The 20,595-nt window shown below is 37.3% G+C and overlaps 1 protein-coding gene across 1 annotated transcript in view; it reads right to left on the bottom strand.

Annotated features, from left to right (window-relative positions):
* CLYBL (citrate lyase beta like) overlaps nucleotides 1–20,595 on the bottom strand; it is a 248,978-nt gene that overhangs the window by 12,829 nt on the left and 215,554 nt on the right. Inside the window, exon 7 of the mRNA XM_018576609.1 lies at nucleotides 17,850–17,974. Within this exon, the coding sequence (XP_018432111.1) occupies nucleotides 17,850–17,974 (125 nt within the window). The remainder of the gene's footprint in view (nucleotides 1–17,849; nucleotides 17,975–20,595) is intronic.

Genomic DNA, 20,595 nt, shown 5'->3' with positions numbered 1-20,595 from the left:
ATTCTACAGAACATTTTTTCATTTTGCATTCTGAAAAAGTTGTAATATAAACTGGTAAATTAGATTAATGGTAAATATGGTAAATTTAAAAACAACAGTGACTGAAGCGATTAATAGATAAGTCTCAAAATATTTAATTAATTAATAAGTAAATCCCAAAAAGAATATGGAAAAATACTTCTGTTTCTCTATGCCCTCATATCTACATTGGCCTTGTAATTCTATAAACCGATCTTTTTTTAGACATATTGTGTTTGTTGTGTTTGTAACGCAGCTGATATTTTTTTAAACTCCAACTTGTGATCAACAACATAGTGAAGGAAATTTATCAAAACTGGAGCAGAGAAAATCTGGAGCAGCTGTGCATGGCAACCAACTAGCTCCTGTTTCATTTTCAAATCTTAACTGAACAAACTGAAGAGAGAAGCTGATTGGTTGCCATGCACAGCTGCTCCAGATTTTGTCTGCTCCACTTTTGATAAATTCCCCCCACTGTATATAGTTCACAACTGGTATATATACAAATCATCAAGAATAAATATTTGCCTTTTTTTGTGTTCTTCGAGTTAAATTTTCCTGTCAGATCAAAGGAATTTGTACTGTCATATACAGTATGTGCACACTAAACCCTCGAAGATTGAAAATAGTCTTCTACCCCTGTCTATGCCAAGCAAAAGTGTCAAAGAAATAGATGCCATTGGTTTGCTACACTGACTGACAAACTCTGCACTGACTTAATTATCCTTGCACAATCTAAAGAAAACATCTGGAAAATGTTAACAATCCATAGAAAAAAGGTGTTTGTAATATCTCTAGTACAGAAGCAGATAGTGATCTAAAGTAAGCTGAATAAAGTTAAGTGTATGATTACATGAGCCCGGAAAATCTCATCCAAGTATATGCTTGTAGATGTATTTGTATTTTAATCTGCAAGAAATTATGCAATTCATGAATCTATGCAGCCAGAATTCATGACTAGCATGATTCTTTGCAGATCAGATAACTCTGTGTGCACATATTCAGCTGATTCAAAGACCCCATTCACACTGAGCTACATCCAAAAAAGCGATTTTGAGCTGAGCGACATTGAGCGACATTGAGCTACAGTGCACATTTTGTCGCACTACGTGGTGCGACGTTTCTCAGGGACTTCGTAGCTGCTACATTGGGCTGTAACCAATCAAAAGCATTCTTGATGTGACATCATTCCTTCCTTCTTATATTTCTGTGCAAAAGTGACACTTCTGTAGCGTGATGAAGTGCGACAATGTCGCGCGACATTGAGCTACACCATTGAAGTCTATTGGGCCAAATCGCACAAAATCCCCTGAAAAATAGGTAATGTTCGAGCTACAAGCTTGAGCTACGAGCTACAGGCAACATTGAGCTGTGAGATGTGAACAGCTCCATTGAAATGCATTGGACAAGCTACATTGAGCGACATTGAGCTGATATTTGAGCGATTTTGGAGCTGAAATCGCGTGATAAATCGCTCAGTGTGAACGGGGTCTAACTGTCTCTGCCTTAAAAGAGAACACTTGCACAATTTGCAAACTGATACACTCATTGGACTGCAGTTTATTTTTCCATCCCTAAGTAAATGCTCTTGGGATTTGATTCATCAAGTCACAAAAGCACTTAAAGTGGAACTTCACTTCCCCGTGGATTTTTTTTAACCCCTCCTACCTTTTTTGCAGCATTGTCCTCAAATCACATACTTACCTGCCCAGCGAATCCAGTGTTGTCCCACTACGATCCAACGTTCAAGTGAAAGAGCCAGATTCTGCGCCAGCATCTATGTGGCTGCCTCTTCCGGGTTCAGACCGCCAGCCCCCAAAGACACGCGCAGCTCTGCCCACTAACCATTCTGTGTCCCTACCCCTGAAGCCTCCTGGGATATGTAATGGTGATATGTCAGGAGGCTGTAGGAGTAGGCTGCATCATTCTCCCCTAGGGCTGGATTAAAAAAAAGTACACAAACAGGAAAAAAAATATATTCCATTTTAAATAGTGGACGGTGGAAGGGTTACAGTGAGTTGGAGCCAAAGGTTAGAGTGAAGATTCGCTTTAAGTTGTGCTAAACTGGCCTTTTAAGCAATATCACATGTGGTAATATCACTTGTTAAGCTACTACAGAATGCCTTAAAGTTAATTTACAGTTTATGCCTGTTTTATAATTAATAATTTTTTGCCACACAGGAAGGATACTGGCTATACACTCCATCCAAGAATAATCATAGTAATACATCTTTGCGGTATCGTGTGGCACCTTGGCCCCTCCAGTGGTCTTAGGCCTGTGCCTTCTCCCTTGTCTTTTTTCCCCTGCTTTCCTCTTTTGTTCTTCACATGGTATTCATGGCATAGCCTTTTTATCTTCAGGCACCAAGTCCCTCTTCTGAGGAAGCCTATATAGGCAAAACGTGTCGAGAACCAGAACCCCAAGACCACACTTTACCCTATATGCCTTCTATGGATTTGGACTTTATTTCCAGCTAGTAATATGTGGTCACCTATTTTGAGGTTCTAACCGTTATGGGACTGGTGTGCCAAGGACTCCGTAACTTGGTTTTGTTGCTTTTAATCATGTACAATTTTAGGAGCTCAATTAATAAAACGTTGTAAATTGTATTCCTTGGTGGACAATAATTTTTTTTCCAAAAAAGGGCAACTCACAACAAATCCCATTTCTTTTTCTTTCCAATTTTTATTTTATAATTATTATAGTGAGGACCAAAAAAAAAAATACATTGATTTTTTTCATCAGGTAAATCTAAAATATTACATGTTAACATTATCTGGTCCTCTATCCAGCCATTGGATGGAGCTCTGGTCTCCTTTTCCCATATTCAGTGATTTCAGCTTCAGTTGAACAGTACAGAACTTGAATGAGTCATAAAGACAGTGAGACATTTGTTAGGCAGTCCTGCACAAGGTTTTAGTCAGACAAAGGGGGCTGTTAAAGCAGGCATCATCTGTTGTGCTGTCTCTCTAGCTGACCCACGGTGTTTTGAGAATCCATGTCATGTATTAAATATTTATTTGTAACACAAAGACTAAATATATAAATTAGAGGTGCACCTAAATGGAAATTTTAAAACCGAAACGAAACCGAAAATGACAAAAAATTGTCAGGCCGAAACCGATACCGAAAATATTTTTTATTTAAATTTGTTCACATTTTTTAAATATTTTATTTTTTGAAATATCAGGGGTCTAAACAGACCCCTGATATTTCCCTTTTAAAATAGAAAAAGAGATTGAGGACACAAAGTCCTCAATCTCTTTTTTTGTATCCCCTGTTATCAATGAACAGGAATCCTCTATAAATGATCTTGTTCATTGATAACACGAGGACATGGTATTTTTTACTATAACTACAACTATGAATGAACAGGAGGTGCTGTAGCTCACTCCCATTCATTCAGACAGGTTCATTCAAACCTGTCTCCGCCCACACACAGCTCTGCCGGACTGTGATAGGAGGCCGAGCAGTGTGAGAGGAAACGCCTGCCGCTCACAGCGCTCTCCCCCTGAAGCGCTCGGCCAGCTATCACAGTTTCTCTCCTCCCTGCTGGGACACAGAGCAGCGCCCAGCAGACAGAAAAGAAAGCAGGGATGCGCTGATGTATCAGCAGGAAAATGGCACTTTCTGCATTATGCCATAAGTGCAATTTGCGGCGGACGATATATCGGTGCATCCCTAATATAAATAAAAGATATAAAACAAACGTTTAAAACTTATAAACCTAAAAAAACTAAAATAGGTTAAAAACATTTATAATGCTGTTGCAGCTTGATGATTTATTTATGTATTTATTGTTTATATTAATCACACTTGAATAAAAATTTTGAGCAACATGTTAAACCAATCAGTGAGCTTCCAATCCTATGGAATAAGGTTTACTGTGGATAGAAATATGGGAAGTGTTATTTCTGACCTGGTTTTTGATCTTCAGGCCCATCATCCTGATCCTAGCTTCCCTACCTAGCACATCAGTTACTCAGTAATGAAAACAAAATTGGAATGACAGACCTTTAGACTGCTCTTTTAAATGTCAGGAAATAAAAGAAACGTATTCTTCCAGGTTCCTTTTATTCTGAGTTCTATGTGAAAATGCTACTAAAGCCTGTACTATGGAACTTCCTTCTATTTGCTTCCTGTATTACAATTCACACACTTCCAAGGTAGGTTTGAATCTGATTGGCAACTCTAGGAATTTTTTTTACATCACCCCAGATGTGAGAGATATTAAGCAGCCTGTAGGGAGTGTCTCAGAATGGCGTTTCTCAGATCAGCAAAATACAAACAAAAGAGAGTGAGGTGGACTGATGTACTACAACAATGCCTGCATGAAAAACAGGAGCACTGTAGTCTGTACATCCAGCATGCATTTCAATATTTAATTCTCTATACTGAGAGGGCCATAACCTAATACAATATTCATTCTTTGAGAACTTTTCACCAGTTTGTCATAGTGTTTGGAGTCAGAGGTATAAATAAAAGCTATGGGCCTCTGGAGTATTATCTAAACTAAGATTCTACATATCGAAAACAAAAGCCATATGCTTTCCAGTGGAGACCTTAGGGTATTAACTTTTAATAATGTTGGGTAAAATGTCACTATATTTGCATTGATATAAGCCTACTAAAGCTGACTAATAAAAAAACAAAAACATAAAGTGAAAGAAACGTTCTGTTTTCCCCACATAAAATATAATGTAGACAAACGAGTTGTAAATCAAGAGAAATAGAAGCAGTGTCCCCTGACCTCATGGAACCAGAACAGTTAACCCCACTGAACCTCCTGTAGTTCCATCTCTGAGTTAAAGCTTGTTGACTTATTTTGAACTCTAGTAATAGCATTGCTAACAACACATGACAAGCCTGAGAAATATTTACCCAAATGTACGGACACACAAAAAAATGCAATAATATCAAACACAGCATCAAAATTACATGGCCATCAGCAGTGGGGAATCAAAAGTATCCGATAATCAAAAGAGTCCTTGGCAATCGACTCCTGCAGTTACTACACACAATAAGGGTTTAGTAACAAAACATCTTTCAAGATCATTTAGGCCCCCTTAGCATCATATAGCTGGAGTTACGCTTTTTTTCCCTTTGTGTTTTTGTAATAAAAAGAGTTATGTTGAAAGTGCTACTGGATTATAAATATTTCAAAGTGTTTGAAGTATCAGGTCTGGAAATGAGCACTGGGATACATACATGCACAAAGACAAAAAAAATGTGATCTCCTGTGGCAGCCTCAATTTTGCAAAGACAGTTGTCTGCAACCTCCCTCCATATAGCCATAAGTGCCACACTTTAATGAATCTTCTAGTGATGACCTAATAAACTGCTGTATTTGTCTTTATAAAAGCCAAACACCTAGGGGTCTATTTATAGATGTTTTCACCCATGGCTCACACAACTTGCAGCTAGGAGTCACACATTTTCCAATGATATGCAATTAGAATCTTGTGTGAAAACCATTTATAGATCAACACAGATGGAACTGGTTTCCCTCAGATTTCTGCATAGTTCCCTTTAAACTTAGCAGGTTCCTTTCCTTGCCAACAAATCAAGTTTTAATACATGACACAATGGCCTTTACCCACAACAATCTGACAAAAGTAATATATAAATATTAATGATTTCTTAAAGAAATAGCAGCCACCTCAACACATACTATTGGTATGAACAAATGGCCACAACATTTCCCTCAAGCAACTACTCATTTCTTATAGCAAAAACACAAATGTCTGGAAAACAGTACATTTAGAGGGCTATTCACAAAGCTAGCCAAATCATCAGCCGTAGTTCCAGCTGATCCTTCGGTTAGCTTCGGCCACCAGAGCCCTTCGATTCAGTCTACGGCTGGCTCCGCCCAGCTGCAATGACAGATCAGCGTCCCCAGGTTACCTGGGGACGCTGAACTGTCATTAAACAATGACAACTTGGCAGAGCCAGTCGTGATGTCACGGCCGGCTCCGCCCAGTTGTTATTCATTTGCTGGGACCTGCTAGAAGACTCTAGCAGGTCCCGGCCAATAGGAAACAGTTGGGCGGAACTAGCTGTCACAGCTAGCGCCACCCAATTGTTTCTTTCTTTTTCTTTATTTAATGATCTTTATTTTAGTTTTTTTCTTTTTGCAATGATCTTTATTTTTTAACTTTTTTTATACAATGATCTTTCTTTTTTTACTTAAAAAAAAAATATTTTTAATTTTTTGAGATTTACCATTTATTTACCTTTTTAAACATTTTTTTCTACTTTTTTTATTTTCTTCTTCTTTCACTGTTTTTCTATTCTGCTCGGTAACACGGAGTTACCGAGCAGAATAGCCAAGCTGAATGCCGCACGGCGGCATTCGGCTGTTCACTCACTGCCGTTCAGCCCCTATGAGAATGTTGGATTCAGATGTTGGATTGGCTGAGTCGAACTTCTTCTGCACTTCGGCTCTGAAGCCAGCCGAAGCAGGCCAATGTACGGCTGATTTCAGCCGTTGGTTGGGCTGAAATCAGCCGTACAAGCCTGAAGTGAATAGCCGAACAGAGCTCGGCTCACTTCACTTCGGGTCGGTTGTTCACTTGGCTGCCTTCGGCAGCTTTGTGAATAGCCCCCTTGGTCCTATGCAGATAAATGTTGCTCCACCTCTTCCACATATCTTACATCTCACCCCTTAAATCCCACAACATAGGTTTTCTGATGCTCACCTTTTCAAACTAGAATTGATTTAAATATTGCTTAACAAAGCTACCCCTTACCATAGTAAAACCAAAACCCTGAACCTGTCCACAAAAAAAAAAAAGTTGTGAATTGTTTCAAACTGACTAAGTAGTATACTGAGAGAACAATAAATAATAATCTGCCAATACTATGACATCACTCTTTTAAATTTATGAAAAGGTTGTTTCTACTACTGCCTCCATAATGACATTTACTCATCAAAGGGAGCAAGAAGGAGACACCTTAAAAATGTTATAATCATTCTCTATGTTGCTAATTCAAGAGCTCACATCACCTTAAATGAGTAATTCATATGAACTATGATGTAAAACATGATTCACCAAAGGACTTCAATATGCGATTTACAATAGCTGTAGTGTCCACTTGGAGCATTTTGTACATAATATCTTCAAGCCTTCAAAGTAAATTTTCATGATTTTCTGTTTGGAAAGTGCCAGCTAAAATGTTAAACCGTGGTGGCAGCTTAGCTGCTTTGTTTCTTTTTCACAAATAATTTAAAGAAAACCAAAAATTATATGTGAATCAAGTCAAATTATCAGGAACAAAACGCGAACAGCATCCTGTGCTATAAAACCTTTTCTCCCCAATTTCCTTCTAGCAAGAGACAAACATCCTACTGAGAGAACGCAGGTGTGCACAGTAGCTAATACATATTTTGGCTAGAAAAAACTATTCACTCTAAAATTTAGCCAGAAAAGAATCACACGGTGACCCAGATACATTCTGAGCAGCCTTGATTAGATAACTTATCATCATGCCAATGAAAAACTCCTTTACAATGCTGAACATTCAGACAAAGGGAAAAATATAATTTTTCAACAAATTCTGCAGAGCCATTGAAGAAAAGAAGAGTCACAGAAGGTACATATATTGTCTAACACTGGTAAGGGTTGCATTATAATCAATAGATAAAACAGACTGTAGCAAAATAATACATACTAAATTTAAACACTTGCAGAGTGTTATTGATTTAAATATTAATCCATTATGCATGTGCTTGTTACGTTTTCTGTTTATTTAAATAGAACAAAGTCTTCTTTGAACAGCATGTGTAGGCTTATTCTACTGTAAGTGCAGGATTAACAGTGAACTGTAATGTACATAACTGCATGCAACTGATATTACCTACTTTAAGGTCAGACAAAGATATGCTAATACCTTTAGTTTTAAGGCATGTTCACTTTTCAAGTATAGGTTACTTTAGGCACATAGGGCCCATTCATACTTTGGAATCTAGTGCATTGTGTCAATGCGTGTATTTTTTCACATGTTCACCTGAATAGCCTGGCAATGCTCCAAAACATCTAAAAAAAATTCACATGTACCATTTTGGCAACAAAGGACACCACAATGCTTAGTGGTATGTTACTATGTGTTGTGGTATCCTGCAACACATGCACTGGAGCTGCATTGCCTTAGTACATTATAGTATGATTTGTTGTGGTATAATGATGTCTTTTATTACATTTTCTATCATGTTTTTCTATTACAGTATAATCATGCAATTACAAGAGAGGCACTTTTGGAAATATTAATGAAGCTCTTTAATCATGCATATACATGATTTTTAATTCTAAGTGATGATAATAAAATACATTTTGATATTTTTTGTAATATATATTCCAACTTGACTTTTTAAATTTTTTTTTGTTTTATATATTTTTTTATCTGGGGGATAGCCAAAGCTTTTAATTATATATTCCCTAATAAATGTTTTTGGAGTCATGGCATACTTTCAGCTATTAAGATTTAAGGTGGTTCCTTTTTGTCCCCTTTTAGAGGTCAATTTATTTCTTATGTGGTGAGGTTAAGACTTGACAGCAATTGTAGCTGCTATCCCATCTATATCAAACTGTTTATATTTCGTGGGCTTTTGTTTTGGAGTGGTATTCTGGGGTTTTCATTTCTGTTGGGGTTTGTTGTTTTTTTTTTTTTTTTGTTGATAGGGTCTCTTCTTAAGTTTGAGATGCTCAGAATGCAGCATTTACTTGTTGCTGACCATTGGTTTATGGACCTACCTTTTGTTCACAGGACACAGTTTGCACCTAAACCACCTCACATTCTATCATTCATATTGATCACATCCCCCTATTTCCATAGCAAAAAAAAGTTAGGTATATACATTGGTTGGGCCTGCTTTTCCCAATTAAAATTATCCTGCCATTTGCCAGTTTTCACTGCTTTATCATCTGCAGTCTCTTAATTCTTAAATTTCAACTTAGTCTTGCTCATGAAAACTGCCTTGTTGCTGGCCAGTTTTTTTTACATTGCTTTGTCATCTGTGGCCTCCTAAATCCTCAATGAGAGTTTGAGAGAAATTGGCCAGCAGCAGGACAGTTTTACAGTGAGAATATGGATAGTCTAATCAAACTGGCCAATGTCTCTCTTTCATTTAAAGCAGGCCACTTACAGTTTGATAAAAACTGAAATGATTCAGATTGAAAACAGCTTTACCTTATTCCCGAAGCTAAGTGTACATATTAACTTTACAAATTTAACATACACTTTCCATGTTGAGTATTTAATTTCAAAAGGTGAACATTTACTTCCAATATTAAAAATACACTCTCCAAAGAGAACAGTCTCTATCCCTTTAATAAATCAACCCTAATGTTTGATACAGTGTTTAAAATATGGGATCATGGTATGCTGCAACGCGTGCACTGGAGCTCCATTGCCTTAGTACATTATACTATGATTTGTTGTGGTATAATTATGTCATCTGAAATGTACACTACAATATAAGCTGTTGAATAGAAACATTAGAAAATGCTGATGGCATACAACCAGATTTTCTCTCCCCCCAGGCTCCCCAAAAGTCCCTAACATCTTACTTATTACTGTGAGCTTAACCTTTACCCAAAACCTTAACTCCTATCCAAAACCTCAAAATGAACCCTTAAACTTGAAACCTAACACAACCATAACTGGTAACATAACACTTAAGGTGTATGTATAGCCCAAACTTTGTGTTTTTGTTTTGGATAGAGTAAAAAAAGGGTTAAATTCCCTATCAAGTTACTTTTTGCTGTCTGTGTTCTGCTAGGAAGATTTCCCTTCACTTCCCAAACTGGTAATGTAACAGGAAGTCAGTAAAAAAAAAAATGTTTTGTCCTATTAAGGTACTGCTGGGAGAGTGACCCAAATTAAGGCAGCATGGATTAAACTTCTGTGTCCAGTGCCTGTAAAGACCTATTCTAGACCTACCCTAACAGAACCGGAGCTGAAATATACCATTCTTGTGCTACAATCCCATAATTCCATATGATATGTACAGTATATAGATGATGAAAATCTATAAGAGGCATTTTTGCCGCATGCACGGCGCAAATACTTGCTCATAAACCTGTTACCAGTTCAAAGTGGACTGTCTTCCCCAGTGTAACAAATCACTACTGCTTTAACAACCCTGCCTATAGTGAACCAATCTATACACATTTGCCTAAAATCAATAAATATCTCTCTAGTAATATTCCTAAAATTACCCATGCAGACGCAACCCTTTTGAACTCTTCAATTACATCTGAAGTAATTCAAGTGACTATCAAGGCCCTACCAGACAGCAAATTCTCACACCTGAACCGTCCTACCTACCTTTCCAACACAGCAATCTCTTCAATAGCTTCTTTTGTGACCAACCCATCTTCACATCTATGACACATTTACTGCATTTTGGTTATCTCCAAAAAAGAAAAATATATTTCCAACTTCTTTAACTTTAGACCTATAGCCTCGCTGAACTCTGATCTTAAAATGATTCACTACGATCCTGGCAAAATGTTTACTTTAGGTCCTCCAGGCCCTAATCCACAAAAATCAAGTGGGGATTACTCTTTCACCATGCCCAAGGTAACACCCACAGAACTATAGGCCCCATTGATATACTTCATATACTTCAAAAGCAAGGTGAAGGTGTATTTCTCATCTTTGATGCTGAAGAGGTGTTTACGCCCCTTAGTTGGCCCTTTCTATTTGTCATGCTACAACAATTTGGCATTACAGGACCTCTTCTAAGGGCTATCCAAACCCTTTATGCTACACCCTCTACTTCCGTGAACCTCTCGCATACCATTTCCAGTCCTTTCACTTATTAAAATGCAACACAACAGGAATGCCTCTGCCCCCCCTTCTATTTGTATAATGCATAAAGCCCTTTGCCACTACAATCTGCAATAGTCACAGCATTAAAGGGATCTCCATCCATGATTGCTCCTTTCAACTATCCTTTTTTACAGATGGCATACGTCAAACTCTTAAGCTATCTCTACCTTTCTTTCCTTGAAAGCCAGCATTAAATAATTTGCCTCTCTCTGGTTATAAGATTAACAACCCTAGATTAGAAGCTCTCCCTATTAACTTAAATTTGCAGATTCTTGAGAAGTCCTCATTTCGCTATTCCTGGAACACACAGAGCATCCAATATTAAGGCATCAACCTGACATCCACACCCCAAAGTCTATACAATGTTATTACACTAGACTCTTCCAGGAAATCAGACAAATCTTGCATTGCTGGACACCACATTATATTTACTGGATAGACAGAATTGCATCCTTTAAAATGAGTAAACTATTTTACTATTTTTAAACTCGCCCTGTGAAACTCTCTCCAACTAACTTAAAAATAACCCCATACATCATAAAATGTTACTGCGTATCCCACCTTAGACCAGTGATGCTCTGGTCCACTTTGTACAATAAATGGTCAGAGATCTAAAAGCAATGGATAGCACTGCCCCACTGCAACTCTTTGCTCTGGGGCTCTACAACTGATTTCAGAGGCAAAGGCTTGCTCACCGCAATGAAATTTACCAAAGGGATTTGGAACGTTTGCAAAACTAAACTGCTCTTAACGTTTCCAGATTCCTCCCTGACCTCCTTTCTTTACACACCAGTAATATCAGATAGTCGTACACACCATGTGGTATTACTGTTTACATCTGCAATATTCTTGATGTGTGGACCAAAACTCTTTTTACCCTTTACTACTACTATACAGGACCGATACCAACTACCTACCCAATTGCTGTTTAGCTATCTTCAAATAAAACACTTTGCATTATGCATTGCTCCTAACGTAAGCCCACACTTTATCAAAGGCTTTGCATTATGGGAGTGACATGCTGTGGACTAATTTGTAAAACTTGCAAGCTTCTGATCACCCCACACTCTGATATGAATTTGTGCTCCGACCCACAAAACTTCTATTGGTATTTTTTTAATAAAGAAAACCAATTCAAAATCCTCAATCCCAACATTTTAGGCTGCTGCTGCAGGTGCCTTAAACACTCGAGTACACTCTTCCATATATACCCTGGGCCCTCCCCAAGAAACAGATATTCTGGCATGCAGTAGAAACCCTTAACCACATTCTTCTACAAACCCTACTTCTGGTTAATCCATCCACCTGTTTACTGGATCTTTCAACCTCCAATGGGTTTAAAGATGCCAAAAAATCTGTTCTTACATGTCCACTGCAACATGTTTAATTGCTTTCACTGGAGGTGGACACATAGCACAAACACATTCGACCTATACTCTCATATAGTTAAGCTTAAGTTTATAGAAGCTCCCACAACAAGAATGAACAATGCTCTCACTAAATATGAAGGATTTTGATATTCACAATTGAGACCACTCAAGAGATGCTTCTTATACAGTGTCTGGTCCTCCCCTAACCCCATGCATCCCTCTTCTTCCCCCCATTACCCCTTAGTTTCCTAATCAGGTGAAGATATTCTTCCTACTTCTTTCTTCCTTTCCTTTTTATGCCATACTCCATAATGGCTATGATATCTTTTTGATCCTGTTGTAAAGGCCTGAAATCAAGCCTCTGAATAAAACTTAAATAATTTGTCTCACACATAAATTGGGGTCTTCGTGAATACTGCTCCATAATTGCCAAATGACTGCATTCTGCCTGAATATAACTATTACTTACTACATTGATCGCTATATCCAATGTTTGTTGTTACAATATCTCAACCTCATATCTATTGTATGCAGCTGTCTGCCAGATGATCTTGTATTGGATCAACTCACAATTTAGGTGACAAGAGCTAAAACTTTTCTCACAGTGCTGCAACAGTTCTGTATTGAGGAGAGGGACAAAAATGTCTGGTTTGGAAATCCTTTCAACAGCTTCTGAGAGTTTAGCAGCAGAAGTTGCTGCTAAAACTGGAGCAAAGAGTTAACAGATTGTGGAGTGACAAATACTTTTTTCACATGACTGTAGATTGTATGTTCGTCAGTGCCAATAAAAAAGGATAGGAATAATATTCTAAGCACCCACCTTCCCCCAATCAAATATGTACATAATACTAGAACTAACAAAAACATCAGAATAAATGAGAAAAAAGCAATACAAAAGGAAACCGGAAAGGAAGAACTTACAGCACTGTATATTTAGAAATACCAGCAGAATATTGCACCAAATCATTCTACATTTATGATAACTTTAATTTATTAATCTTATAATTTTGATACTTGCCGACACCTACCATGGCCTTCCCGGCTCACAGGAGAGGCAGCAGAGCATGTTTAAAGATTTGCGCTACTGCTGATGTAAGCATTAAGTCGGTGGCAGCAAAAGGGTTAACCCCCCCAAAACAATCCTACAATCATTGGTGGTCAGTGGCATTTTAAAACCTCCCCATCATTGGTGGTTGGTCAGCATCACTTTTATCTCCTCCTTCAAAACAATGTTGCAATCATTGGTTGTCACTGGAAAAAAAAAAAACTCCTACCCCATCATTGGTTGTTGCTGGCACTATAAATCCCCACCAAACAATCCCACAGCACTGGGTGGTCAGGGGCACGTTAAAACACCCCACCTTGAATGAAGCCTTCCTCGTTGCAGCCTCTCTTTCCCCTCTCCATGGATCCCTGCAGTGATCTTCCTTTATCCATTGTGAGAGGAAGGGGCGGGCTCTCAACTGTAAAAAGCAATACTGTTTATATTTGTGATCACTGTGATTGGCCATCACAAGGTACAGAGTCACTCTGACTGGCTCTGTGCCTTTAGCCTATGATGTTTACTGTCTGATGATGGGATCATAGGCAATGTGCGCATGCCAGGTGCGTGCACCAACAGTAAACAAAAGGACATTTTAAAATGTTCACTCAGAATAATTGCTGGTGCCCCCTAGTGATCGATTCAGTACAACGGCCAGTAGGGAGGTGGTTAAAAAATATAGTAATTGTAAGTAAGTGATTAAACTAATACCAGCTTTCTGTGTTCTTTATATGACTTCTAGACAAGCTCTCCACATCTTCTGATGAAGCTAAAATTATTGTGATGGTTATATATGCTGTTTCTATAGAAGGCTAACAGGTGGGTATTATATGTGGAAATAGTCAATTTTCTAATCCATTGATAACTATTTGGATAGACGCTAAGCCTGTTTCATGTGTTGTTTTATGACTTTTATATTAATAAAAGACATTGGGGTTGATTTACTAACCTTTTAAACACACCACGAATGTGTATACACCTCTGTAGTGTGTTCCCTCCCAGCATAATCTATGGGAGGAATCGAAACACCTTTGTAGTGTGTACACACCCAGCAGGTGTGTTGTGCAAAGCCCTGCAATGAATTGCAAGGTAATGTGGTGTAAATTAGCTCTATGTTATGTTGCTTGCGTTGATGAATGCAGGAATGTAAATGCATGAGCTAACCATTTTTGTCTAAACTGTGAAGCAGCATTATATATGCATCATGTGCATGATTTTTCCATATATGGCATTAGTGGAAATATGCTTTTAGAGAATTTTTGGTTGATAAATACGTTTTGCTGTGTGAAAATCACACACACCTGGTGCGTGCGTGTGTTTAGGTTAGTAAATCACCCCCATTGTCTTTATATACTGATGCATATGTCCAATTTATCACTGTAGCAACTGAAAAGTACCAGTGTGAGTTGTTTAGTGTATTTTTATTGCAATATTATTGATGTGGTGCAATGACCTATAATGATGGTCCAGATGCATATTTATCTAAACTGAAAAAGAAGTCATACAATTATTGGCAAGTTAACGGATGCATGGGGATTGATTTACTAAAGGCAAACATGCTGTTCACTTTGCAAAGTAATTTGCACTTTGCAGGGTAAGTTTCCCCTTAGTTTAGTAAATGAGGTGAAGCTCTGCTGACCTTTATCACCCAATCATGTGCAAACACAAATACAGTTTTTTTTCATTTTCCTTGCAATGTGAAGTTTCCCCACATTCACCAAGCTAAGGGAAAACTTCCCCTGCAAGGTTAAAATTCCCTTGCAAAGTGAACAGCCTATTTGCCTTTAGTAAATAAACTCCATAGTCACACTTCTAAATTTGATTTGGGCATCTAAAAAAAACAACAACAAAAAATGGTCATGAAAGGGTTATATATGTTCCAGGTTAGTTGCTCTAAAATGATTGACACAAAACAGCAAGTCAACCATTTTTGGGGGAATAAGGTCAGCAATGGCAGGCTACATGTCTCATTCAGTACAGTTTTTTGTAATGTTCTAAAAAGGTTTCAGATAGTTTGAATTTGGCGATAATTTACTGCTTTAAACTTGGCAGTTGTTAAATGTGTTAACACATATTATATTCATTATTTTAAGTATTGCTGCAGTTATATATTAAACACAGATTTGTTTTAGTAAATTTATTGGAAATGACAAAGGGGCACTCTTTGCATCTGGAGGGAAAGACATGTAACTTCTGCAAACAAAAAGGCTTTTTTACAGTAAGAGCTGTGAAAATGTGGAATTGACCTAGCTACTGCTAGCTAACTCTGTATCTTGTTTAAAAAAACGCTGAATGTCTTTTTAAATTTACAAAATATATATAGTTAATAATATTTTGAAGAAATAACAACAGGGATTATGTGCTAGCCTTAGGGGATTTGGAGCAAATTGAATCATGCTTTATAAAGGTTTTTTGGATCAATGGCAGGTTTGGGTTCTGATAATGCAGTTTTCTTTTTTCTTTTGTTTTGTCTGTTGTTGGAACTCAATGGACATGTGTTTTTTTTCTTCAACCCGACAGTTATATAGTTACATAATTTATTTCCTAGGTCCAGAGGTTCTATTTAAACATGACAAACCTATAATAGAAACAGACGAATCTGTCAGAGTAGATTTGCTCCCATAAAATATAATCTTATAGAATAGATTTCTAGCAGCCCTGGGAACTGTTCATACTGTTTTTAGGCACGTGGCATGATACTCTTTCTTGTGAGAATACCTTCCATTCAGATTGCATTGTATGATATCAGACAGACACAGGTAGATGAAAAATGACGGTGTTTAGCTCTGCAGTGGTTCAACAGTTAATACATTCACAGTGTTTTTTGTTTTTTTTTTAAGGAAGAAAGAGAGGAATAGGTAAATATACAGTATGTTATACAATACTTTTTTTTCTTTAGAAAATGTAGCTGTGGTACACATTTTCATACTTAATAAACTGTTTCTGAATTATGCATGCATTATTTTAAGGTTAGCGCAGCAAGCATCCCCCAAACTAACAAAAGCAATTTATGGAGCTTTAATGGTGCAATGACTGGTTGTTGGGAACAATTAGCTTTGACAAGGTCTGTGTTTTACCTCAGTGCCGTATAAAAGCAATACTATATAAAATTTGATCGGCTTCAATTTCCCAGGTAAATAACAGATGCCAATATGAAAACAACACACTAATGTTATTTCCAGTGGCCAGGTAACTTCATTATTGAACATTGCAGCTCAATTCATCTAAATAAAAGACAGCTTCCCAGTAAACCCAATAATTTTACATAATCATAAAAATATTTATGAATTTTGGTATTCAGGACATCATAATTGCCATGTCACTCTTAACAATAGCACCTTTTGTCCTCAAGCGCTTCTCCTATGCGGCATCTCTCCTTTTGCGTTATATGGGTTCTATATGCTGCCATGATTGACGTCGTTTTCCAGTCTTATGCCAGTGCTCAGGCAGCCTAGCTGGAGTGCATGCTGCAGCGTATTCTTATTTTTATAGCAACCCACTACTGTGCATGCAAAGAGTTGATGTATTGTGCAAGAGGAAATTACACATGTAGTCTAAATTGGGACTCTTTTGAAATGATAGAAAATTGTAAAATAAAAAAGTGCACTTAAGCTTTGTGAAAAACAAGATTGTTATCTGGTACAACTAGACAGTCTTTTGAGTATACTCTTTGCAAATCAGACCCCATATGCAACTAATTACTATACACAGCATGATGATACACAATTCTCAGCAATTTCTGTTTAACGATTTAAGGTATGAGGTAAGGTACACTATGATGCGCATTGTGGATTTAAAAAAAAAACCATGGCATTTTTCTTGTTTTGTCGAAGGTAGCAAACGGGATTATTTCAAATAAACTAAGAGATAATTAGTAGACAATGCTAAAACTGGCATAAAGCCTTCCTTCAGGCGACTCCTAATTTAAGTGTTACTGGCACAAAGTGGCGACAGATTGTGCTTCACTACTGCAATATTTACATAGCAGAAACCCACAGTGCAGAAAACGTGAGGCTCAATGATGCAGTAAATTAGCAACAACCATTTTCCAGTGTTAATTTGCTTCCTTGTATATATCCAAATCTTTGACTTCCAAACTAATATTCCGCACAGAGTTATTTCTTAATCATTACAATTAAAAAGAATTATACGGCCATCAAATCCTGACCTGGAATAACACAGGATTAATACTGCTAACCATCTCAAATGTTCTTTTCTTCAATCTGACTTGATTAGAATTTTACAAGTTGAATACCCGGCTAATTTCAGTTAGGAACTGCACATGTCTCCTGCTCGACAAGTAACCCTTAAATAGAAATCTGTTCTTTGTGTTTACTAGGGTTATGTGGAAAGTTTCCAAAGAAATGGAGAAAGGAAGCGTCTAAGAAACCACAAAGGCAAAGTTAGTCAAGGTAAAAAAATAAACTGAAAACCGTGATGGTGTTTATTTTTTTAACACATAATGCTGGCTTTAAAAAAAACCCACAGTACCTAATAAAAAGAAAAACTAAAACGTTATCACTTCTCATAAAAATCATATGTAAAGATGATAAGACACTGGACTAGTTGTTTATTTTTTTTTTACCTTTCCTAATCTTTGGTGCTCTTCGAAAGCAGAAATCAATTCCTGGGCCCATTTTATTTTGTCAGCACTCGGAGTAAACTGCTCCTGGACAATAGGAATCTGGCTTGGGTGAATCACCTGCTTACCTACAAGAAGATTAATAACACCAGAAACATGAATCAACAACAGATGTTCACGCAAAATGTGTCAAACATTCAAAGATGGAGAATGCCTCCCGGACTAGACATTAAATAATAACAAATAATTACTGTAATAGCATTCTTTTTTTATCCCTGGCACTCCAGAGCAGCATGAATCCTTTCCTTGTGCTCAGGAGGCATGGAAGGATAAATGCAGGCTTGACTCAATTCAGCGCGCTTTAAAAGAATACAAATAATCAGTTCTGTTTTAAAGCAAACAAAAAAGAGCCCCATTTTTTTTGGTTTATTGTCTAGCTAGCAAAAAAAAAGGGTCTGAGGCTGGAATAAACTCTATCAGGAGCAGAGGGACACTGCGCTATTAAGCAGGTTAAATGTGAAGCCTGTAAGGGGAAAAAACATTATGCGCTTCTAAGAATGGATACAAAGTCATGAAAACACAATATGTAGTTAAATGATACAGATCTCCATTTCTCACCATTCCTACCAAAGATCCTATGAATAACAGTTACAATTTTCATGATAATGCCACAATAAATATTGAACATGGCTGAAATACTTATCTTAATACTTTATTAGGGTTCTCTTGATTGTAAGCATAAGCTCCATACATGTATAGCCATTCGTACAAAAGACCTTATTGTGCTCCCACATATTAACCTAGGTATACTGTGATGTAAACGCAATGCAAAGGCTTAATAATTGTAAAAAAAAAGAAAAAAGAAAACACACCAAACACTATTTTAAACAATGCAAGCTCATGCTTTAGAAATCTACTCACAGTACAAAAAGGTTTTTGCCAGCTAGAGAACACCAAATATTAGCAATTTTATTCAACAACAATAAATCTACTACACAGAACAAATGTTGACACATTGCCTGTGCTGTTCTTTGTCTTTATACTTAATTTATCGTAACCTGCAGAGGTAATTTTAAGTCCTTAAAAGCATCAAGTATTAATGCTGACTTTGATAATCATTTAATCCATTTTTTACAAATATATTTTGCATGTAGTATAGCTAAGTAAATATGTGTCTGCAGGATACCCAACAATTTTCAAGAATGAATATATTTAATATGTTTATTTATTTGAATAAATGGTGTAGAATCTAAACTAAAATAATTGTAGTTGTCGTAGGTTGTTAACATATAATATTGATTAAATTAGGGACACACAATAGAACATCTCTGAATCTGAACTACAGTAGAGGTAAAAATCATTCAGAAAATAATTTTTATAGGCAATCTTGATGCTGATCTCTATTCATGAAATTTAACATGTAAAGGAGCTAGGTGAAATGTGACACTTTGCTGAAGCTCTACAATCTGTTTAAGCTCAACGACTTTATTGTCTACTCAGGTATCCAACACCACTTGACATATTGTTCTAGGTCAATTTGTCAGCTACAACAGGATTACAAAGTGTAATGCTAACTCTTCATACAAGGGTCTTTAGCTGTAACAAAGCAAGGTGTGCTTGTATGTAGCTCAGCATTGCTCTCTGTACATAATGCCTGAAATGTGCTGTGTTAAGCAGCTGCACTGCTTAATGGGATTCGGCAAATAAAATTTGAATGATTTCTTACTTTTCTGTTTTTATTTACAACAAGGTAGGGATTTTTTCAAGGAGAATCATGACAAATTAGTAGTAAAGTTGGATTCAAAGAGCATTATACATTTGTATAAGAGGATTAAACTTTCTCAGGGTTAGGTACAACTGTGCCCATTATTTCTAATGCACCTTGACCAGTTCTTATCAAAATTGTGCTCACAGATGGCAGTGTGCTGTGCTTCCTATTGTTGGCTTTGGGCTACATCAACTGACCCGTTAACTTGAACAGCTGTGGCAGACCACCTGAGTTAAGGGTTTGCGGTAAGGCTCAATAGGGAGAAGCTCTGCTTTTCTTATCAGCACAACACACCAATTCTCTTGCTATGTTCTTCATCCATATGCGTTAGACATGGTTTGGCATATATCATTCAGCACTTGGAGATAACAAACATGCCTGGCTAGGTTAAAGCGTCATGCCATTATTAATTTACTATTAGTAAATTTAATTTAAGACACAGACATTTACTCCTAATATAATTTAAAGACAGTCTTGCCTGACATTTGTGCATCCACTGGTGGCAGCCATACTGTGAAATTGCTGTAAGAAGGTGTATAGCGTTGGTGCTTTCATAAGGACTAATTTAAAAGAGAGATATGTCTGCTAGACACTACAATGTTACTTCACAACGTGGTGTCTATTTTACATCCCATTCATAAAATGCAGGCCATGTATAAGCACAGTGCAGTTTATAAAGGTGCAGTGATTTTTTTTAAAGACATGGTATGGCTACTGGATGGCCATATCGTTGCTTTAAAAAATGGAGGACTTAGGGGGTTATTCAGAAAGCTGCCGATGGCAGACGAGTGAATAACCGAGCCGAAGTGAAGTGAGCCGAACGTTTGGCTATTCATTATGGCTCAGTACGGCTGACTGTAGCCGTACATTGGCTGAAATCAACCGTACATGGGCAGCACTTCGGTCAGCTGAACATGCTTTGCATGTTCGGCTGAGCCGAATTGCAGAAGGACTCGGACTCAGCCAGTCCAATGTCTAGAT

The sequence above is a fragment of the Nanorana parkeri genome, unplaced genomic scaffold (assembly GCF_000935625.1).
Source record: "Nanorana parkeri isolate BGI_ZX_2015 unplaced genomic scaffold, ASM93562v1 scaffold71, whole genome shotgun sequence".
NCBI classification, from domain to species: Eukaryota; Metazoa; Chordata; class Amphibia; order Anura; family Dicroglossidae; genus Nanorana; species Nanorana parkeri.
The sequence above is the reverse complement of the archived record's forward strand: the minus strand, read 5'-3'. Positions and strand labels throughout refer to the sequence as shown.